Raw genomic sequence first — 8,104 nt, 5'->3', positions numbered from 1 at the left:
GGCGGCGACAGCGAGGCTGGCTGCAGAGCGTTCCCTGCGCATGCGCAGGGAACGCTCTGTCAGTTTTGGGGGAATTTAAGTATCCCCCGGTTTTTTTTAACTTTTCAGATTTGTGCACACCTGTGTTGAATGCCACTGTAAGATCGAGAAGTATCAGCAGCGCTGACCTGCTAAATGAAACGTATGCGGATACAGAATTGCTGCACAACTGTACAAAGCCAACATTTATTAAGGCAAAATATCCAACCTCCATAAGACCCAAACGTGAACAACAAAGACAGAAACGTAAACATCACGATAGTGAGAGGCAATGATTAATGTTCTAGGTAAGTCCTTGATTCCCAGCCAACTAAGGCCTATTTTGAGACTGAAAGAACAGGAGTTTCCACTTCTGCTGTCACAAATTCATCTTCTTGATCCAAGATAGCAGCAAACTCTTCCATTTCTCTTCTAAAACACTGCTGCTTCTCTCTGAAGTGGATTCGCTCCTCCTCCACCTGCTTCCAAGCCATCTTTGCAGTCTATGGGGAAAACAAAAAATACAGTTAAAGTAACATAGGCTTTCACTGTTAGTGGCTACAAGTTCACTTTGCTTGCCCACTGCCAAAGACTTATTCATTCATTTCTCCTCTTGCCAAATAAATCTCCTTTTGGAGAGGAAGTGTTGTAATGAAATGGCATTTACCTGGGTGTGTAAGATGGAGGCCCTCTGTACCTGGTATTTAAAATGGTTCCCCATAAGGGTAAGTGGCCTGTAGTTCCGGACAGGGGCCTGCAGGGGTAACCCTCACCGGTTTGATTGGGACTTCCTCATTTGCCTGCCTACATTTCCCCGAAGTGCTAGGGAAAAAGGGCGGGGAAAATGGACACACCCCAGGGGTGGAGCCGGGTGGATAAAGGCTTTGGCCCCTGAGAAGAGTTTTAGTCCTCGCAGCACCTATTGATGGTTCCCGGCACCAAGGACATCAAGTTGGCTGCAACCAGGGCCAGGGCTTTTTCGGCGGCGGTTCCTGTCTGGTGGAATAAGCTCCCAGAGCAGGTTCGGGCCCTGCGGGACCTGGCGCAGTTCTGCAGGGCTTGCAAGACGGAGCTCTTCCGCCAGGCCTTTGCACAGGAGCCGCCGCCGCCACTGTACCACCACCGAGTTGCCATCTTCGACGGTGGATTAGATCTGGAGGTGAGCCGGCCCTGGGCAGATGCCTAGGTAATCAAAGAATGCATGCTGCCAGGTTAGGTTGATGAATGGAACTCATCTTGGTTTGAGAAAAATTTTAACATCAAGAGCACCGCACTTTATTTAATTATTGTTTTTATGTTGTTTTAACTGTTGTTATGGCAATTGCCTTTGTTGTAGCCGCCCTGAGCCTGCTGGGGAGGGCGGGGTATAACAAACAAACAAACAGATAAATAAAATAGTCTTCAGCCTGGTCTTCAGCCTTCGGCTCAGCTTGGAGGGCAGCTTCGAGGGAGCGGACAGGTGGGGCTCCTGTTGCCTCAAACTCCAGGGCATCCAGGCCACTATAAACCGTGGTGGACAGCCAGGAGGATAACAGTACAAGTGACCAGTCCAGTGAAGGGCTGGGGGTTTCTCCACAACCACAGGAGGGGGAAAAGCAAAATCCATCCTGAGGCCCACAACCTCCAGAGATGGTGAGGGTGTGTAGGGGACAGAGGAATGGCGTTTTAAAGTGTACTTATTTTCTGCCCCAGGTTGTGTTAATGTGCTCGTGTTTATTTTCTGTGCTTAACTTGTACATAGTTAAAATAAACCTTTTTTTGAGTTAAATAAGACCTGGTGTGCCTTGACTACCTAGTCCTCTCCGCTCAGCATGTTACCAGAGGCAAAGGGAGGCTAGGAAATGCAAACGAGCCCAAACTGGAGGGGTTGCCAACTCTCCATGGGGTGCCCAAAGATTGTGGTACCAGCTTCCCAAGGTGGGGGAATCAGCCAGAGGAATCTCACTGTCCCTCTAGGAAGGCGGTGTCAATTTAGTGAGTGGTGGCAACATGTAACAAAGGGAAATAGCCCCACCAGGCAAGGTGGGAAGGCAGAAACAGGGCTTGTGAGCCACAGAACGGCTGTTCAGTCTCCCAGGGCTGAGGACGGGTCCCCATTTCGCCACATGATATATCAAAGTAGTTGGTTTCATTCAGAAGATCAGAGGTCCTATTAGGCACAAGGATAAAGGCTGACACAAGACCTCTAGTCAAGGGGAAGTTATACTGTGTACTCGAATGTGTACTCAAATGGAAATTCAGACTTCCCAGTGGGAGGGAAGAAAACAGTTTTAATTTTACTTGGAGATGATCTTTCTGCTCTTTAGCCATTCTGCAGAACAGCTCCAGGTCCGCATTAAGCTTCTCAGTCAAAACCTGAAAGGAAAGCAATACCAGAAGTGAAAAAGGAGTCCTGTAGCACCTTAAGTTTATAAAATTAAATTTATTCCAGCCTAAGATTTTGAGAGTCAAAGCTCAGTTCTTCTGGTGCATAGGAGTGTCTATCCCATCCGCTTAATTTTATTATATCAATACTACTGCTTTGGAAGGAAACCTCTATGCATCTGAGGTGAGCTGCGACTGACCAAACCTTAAAGGTAAAGATAAAGGTTTCCCTTGCTTGAGACCTAGTCGTACCCGACTCTGGGGGGGGGGTGCTGAAGAGCCAGCGCTGTCCGAAGATGTTTCCATGGTCATGTAGCCAACAAGACTAACCGCTGAGGCGCACGGAACACTGTTACCTTCCCAACGAAGCAGTACCTATTTATCTGCTTGCAATTTCTTGCTTTCGAACTGCTAGGTTGGCAGGAGCTGGGGCCAGAGACAGGAGCTCACTCCGTCACACAGCACTAGGGTCTCGAACTGCCGAACTACAGACCTTCTGGTCTGCAGCTCAGCTTCTTAACCTCTGAGCCACCACGGCCCCTTAGTCTGGAATAAATGCTGTTAGTCTTTAAACTACTATTGGATTTACGTTTAAGTTTTCTACAAGAGACTAACATGGCTACCCCGGTGGATTTAACAGCAGAAATGACATTTTAGTCAAGTTCTGTTCCACACAAGTTTGACCTGTTCAATATATAGTTTCTCAGTTACATGAGAGCCAATAATTATTTGCAGAACATTTTCAGCAGGCATAAGCAGGGGTGGGGGGAAGCCTTATGCTATACACCAGTGACGGAAAAGAAAGGTTCAGTCTTACCATCATCTCATCCTGTTCTTTCTTCCTCTCCTCCTTTTCCAAAGTTGTGATACCTGCATCTGATACATAAATGTTTCATTCAGTTCCAAGATACATACAGCCATGCATTTCAGGTCTATTTACCACTACTGTTGGACAACCCTTGGCTGGTGGCTTCACTCACTGCAAAATAGTCACAAGTTTCCTTTGTTTTTTCCATCTGCACTGAAAACCAGTCTCTAGTGGAGCAGCCACCTCTGAAGAGTTAATTTCAAACATTTATAAATCCACCTTTCTCTCACATAGCTAGGAAAGCTTGTGGAAAGGGAAAAGGCAATGGAAAGAATGTAAAAGCCGGTTGTCCAATACCGAGAGCTCAGAACTGACCGTACTGAACAAGATACCTGAGAGACAGTTGCAAGTTTCCAGGACCAACATGCAGCTTTTCTGGAACTGCTTCAGCTCCTCGTTTTCCTTTTGTAGATGCTCACACTGCTCCTTCAGCTCCTTTACAGTACCCTGAAAGTTCAAGACCAAACCTCAGCATCCCACAAAAGAGCCCTTATTTTTAAAATTAGGCTTCCAGTGATTTGCCAGAATACAAAGAACTTCCTTCGGCTAGAGAAGGAACTGCACAATTTATTTATTTATACCCTGCCTTTCTCTGTCTTTCTCTTATACCCCTGCTCCATTTTATCCTCACAACAGTGCTGTGAGGTAGGTTCAGCTAAATGTGCGACTGGCCCTAGGTCACCCAGCAAGCTTCCCTCACAGAGGGAGGATTCAAACGGGATTTCCCAGACCCTAGTCTCACATTCCAGCCACTACAACATCCTAGGACACCAGAGCCAACTTTTTCATAAAAGCTTAGGAACACATATACAGATTCTTCACAAACTATTAACTGCGTTTGTACAAAACAATTGGGAAGCCTGCAAAAGCTGGTAGCACATTCAGCTAATTTGACACCTCTGTAACAGTCAGCTCCATGGCCTCTTGTGCTCCAGCATCACATTAGCAGCCTCCGACACACAATATAACTCTCCCACTACGAAACAACAGAGATAGCAGAAGGCAAAGAGGAGAGAGCACACAGGCCGAGTATTGGATGCATCATTCTTTACCAAGATGCTTTAGCCTAAGGACTGCAGCTGGCTCCACCCACCATTTCTCCTAGCCCCTCTTACGAGCCCCCTCACACCTTGGAAGGGGCTGCTTCTCCCTTTGCAGGTGCCCATCCCACTAAGACAGCTACCAAGAGAAAAACTGTGCTGCTTTAGGCATTTCTAATACCTTTGCCCAAGCAAGCTTCATTCATTCTACCCGTACTGATTTCACCCTTCCCCTGAAGGACTCAGGACAGCACACACAGCCCAGCCCACCCCTACTCATTTTATCCTTGTCACTCATTTTATTCTTGTCAAACAACCCTGTAAGGTTAAACTAGATTTTATTTTATTTTTATTTATTATTTCAGTTTGTATCCCGCCTTGCCACAGAACCGCTTAAGGCGGCTAACAACTTTAAAAACACTAAAACAATAAATACATTAAAATACAATAGAGTATAAATACAACTGCCTAGATGGAGACAGCAGCTGGCCCAAGGTAACCCAGTGACCTTCAGGGCTACATTGTTTTAAGCCCAGGTCACCTCAGTCCTGGTCATTCTCTAACCATCCCGGTGACATATGAAACAGCTTTAGTGAGACCAAAAGCAGCACCTGAATTCAGAGCTGCCTCTTACCCAACTTGCAGGAAGCCCTCCAGACCAAAATCAAGGATCATTCTGGAGACCTGCAGGTCACGTCCTGGTCTCAACAGCAACACATGCTGTTGGCAGTTTATTCTACCTCTTAGAGCAACTGAGAGTTCTGATTTGGTCTGAAGCATCCTATGGTCTTGGCTCTCTGTCCATTTCATCTAACGTTGTAGAGCGGGGACCCTCTCACACCTGTTCCCTGCTGAGTACACTCTGATAAAGTCAGTATTACACACTAGCAGCTAGCAGTAACATTTATTGGACACTATTTGCCCTTGCACAATTTAACATTTGTTTCCTATTAAATTCCCTTGTAAAAGTGTCACCTTTTGAAGAACCATCTGGTATAAACCCCTCATAAGAAGAAGAGTTGGTTTTATACCCTGTCCTTCACTATCCAAAGGAGTCTTGGAGTGGCTTACAATCACCTTCCCTTCCTCTCCCCACAACAGACACCCTGTGAGCAATTCTCCATCTAAGCTATGGAGTCCTGTGAGCAAAAACTCTACTTTGTGAGCTACTGGCATTAAAGTTGGGAGCAGGTGACTTTGCTACTGCATGTTAGTTTGCTCTGGAGCCACCCTGAGCTAAGACAAAAATGTGTGAGCAAGAGGCTAAAAACTTATGAGCTAGCTCACACTAACTCATCTTAGAGGGAACACTGCCCATGAGGTAGGTGGGGCTGAGAGAGCTCTGAGAAAGCTGTGACTGACCCAAAGTCACCCAGCTGGCTTCATGTGGAGGAGTCAGGAATCAAACCCGGTTCTCCAAATCAGAGTCCATTGCTCTTAACCACTACACCAAACTGGCTCTAAGTGGATCTTATTGGGTAATCCCGTACTACAAACTTGAGCCTTGATTGTTATTTCATTGAGCACATGTAGAATGAAAATCTGCTTGTACTTCCCAATATTCCTCTAGGTCATGGCTGTGAGAAGCTTCCAATACCACACGTGCCATTTTATGCTAACCAGAGTCAAGGAGGCTCCCTACCTGTGTTCTCTCTAACTTGACCATCATTTCTGTTCGGGCAGCCTCCAAGATCTTGTTCTTGTTCCTGAGCTCTGCTTCCCGCTTGTGCCTGCTCACTGGGCTACAGAATTAAACATATCACAAATGCATCACAGATGACAGTCTCTCTGCACTTAACAGTCAGGCTGATGATATTTCCAACATTACAGACGAGATGTGTCTTGACATGACACATTTTTATCCCAACCCCTCCTCCATAGAGCTCAGAGCAGCATCCATTTTATAGGCTCAACCACCATGTGAAGTAGAGTAGCCTGAAAGCAAGTGAGTGGGCCAAAGTCTGCATGTCTGAACCCAGGCCTTTCCATTCCTAGTCTAATACTCTAGTCACGAAGCAAAACTCTCTGGCCAGCCTGTGCTAAAAGAATCAATAGCTCTGTTATTTATTACTCTTGAAGCTCCAAGCATACATCAACAGCAATTATATTATCCAAATGATAAGAGTAAAAAGTCACTGTGACCGAATTGCTATACAGAAAAGTTTACTAATATTTGTCAGAAATTTCCTAATTATTTCTCTGTTTTCAATACTTCACCAAAAGTGATAAACATTCCGTTATACATCTACATAATAATTAACTGTTAACTGTGGAAAGAATTTTCAGAAATATAGAAGGTTTGGGTTTAAAATGAACCAAACAGTTTATGAAATCCATATACATATCTGTCTCTGCCCTTGCTAGAAAAAAACAAAACAAAAACAGGCTTGTCCTTTCTTTCACTGAAGATGTAACACATTCAAATTCCCAGGAAATTCCCAGGGAAACTCCACAGATGTGAAACTTGCCAATACCCCCAATTTCCTAGGCCATAAAATATATGACCATTTGGGAAGGTGGCAGACTTCAATCCATAAGACTATTCATCTCTCTGATAACATCAAAGGACAGTTCAGTTCCCACATTGGGGAACACCTGGAAGAAACAATGACACTGTATTGATCCTGTAAAATGTGTACACTTTTTGTTGTGTGAGACCAAGGAAAGGAAACAAATTTCCTGCAAGACAATTCCAACTTCTAAGTGTTAAATTCCAACTGTAATATGATTATCTAGGGACCCCTTTGATCTTGGGTATAAATACTGGTCAGTTACAACAGACCCCTGCTGACTCCTCTTAGGAGTCAGTCAGAGAGGCCTCTCGTCCGCGCATCCATGGGGTGTGGGAAACTTTGCTGCATGTTTATTTTTCTGTGTATTCCATCAATGCTTAGGAAATAGGATTCTACTGTGTGGCAGGCTGGCATAGCGACTTGCGGTCATCTTGCCAGACAAATCTCTGAATGTTTTTCTATAATAAAGATAAGTTTTATTTTAAGAAGAGACCTTTGAATGTCTCTGCTAGAGCCTTAGTGATTTCCAAGCTTACACTTCTGCCTTAGGTAAGGAGGCAAACACACAGGAGACACACGAACTGAGAGGGGGAGAGTGTGGGTGGCATGGGTAAACACACTTTCACAAACACGCGCAGCCATCCACATTTTTCTTACAACATTAACCAGTACTTATGACCATTTACAATACCAGTCATACAACAAAAAAGAATATCCTTAATATTTGAAATACAAGTTATATGGTTTATGATGTCAAAGATTCTCTTACCCACTGCCTTGCTATATTAGAATTATGCAGTCCAAAGTTTAGAACAAATGCTGTTGGACCTAAACTTGGTAGATGCATGGAGAATAAGAAATTACAATTCAAGGCAATATACATATTATTCAGCAAGACATGATTCATGGTCTAGATAGAATAGACATGATATGGATTTCAACAATTTTGGTTAAAGACTTAATAGAAGCGGAAATACAAGCTGGGACATATGCAGACCATAGACCAGTATATATGGAATTACAAACTGAAGGCAAAAGAAGCAGATGGACGTTGAATTTTTTTTAGAGAAAATAAGAAGCAAGGAACACCCATAGAAGTGATATGGGATACAATGAAAGCATTCTCAAGAGGATTGTTAATACAGGAAGCAGCAAAAATTAATAAGCAAAGAAGGCAAAAATACAAGAATCTGAAAGAACGGATAAAAGTACAAGAAAGCATAATGATGACAAAAGCAAATAAGGAGGGAGAGAAAAGAAGATTAATAATGTTGCAACATCAAATGAATTGTTTACTTAAG

At 44.1% G+C, this 8,104-nt stretch overlaps 1 protein-coding gene across 1 annotated transcript in view; it reads right to left on the bottom strand.

Annotated features, from left to right (window-relative positions):
- Positions 1 to 310: 310 nt before the first annotated feature.
- Positions 311 to 8,104, bottom strand: part of LOC107123872 — a 16,166-nt gene continuing 8,372 nt past the window's right edge. The window contains exons 4-8 of the mRNA XM_015427214.1: positions 5,933 to 6,032; positions 3,583 to 3,697; positions 3,200 to 3,258; positions 2,299 to 2,373; positions 311 to 521 (exon numbers count right to left, since the gene is read on the bottom strand). Of these exons, the coding sequence (XP_015282700.1) occupies positions 357 to 521; positions 2,299 to 2,373; positions 3,200 to 3,258; positions 3,583 to 3,697; positions 5,933 to 6,032 (514 nt within the window). The 3' untranslated portion in view covers positions 311 to 356. The remainder of the gene's footprint in view (positions 522 to 2,298; positions 2,374 to 3,199; positions 3,259 to 3,582; positions 3,698 to 5,932; positions 6,033 to 8,104) is intronic.

This window comes from Gekko japonicus, unplaced genomic scaffold (assembly GCF_001447785.1).
Source record: "Gekko japonicus isolate JY-2015 unplaced genomic scaffold, Gekko_japonicus_V1.1 scaffold1077, whole genome shotgun sequence".
In the NCBI taxonomy this organism is placed as follows: domain Eukaryota; kingdom Metazoa; phylum Chordata; class Lepidosauria; order Squamata; family Gekkonidae; genus Gekko; species Gekko japonicus.
This window is presented reverse-complemented; position numbering and strand designations above follow the sequence as displayed.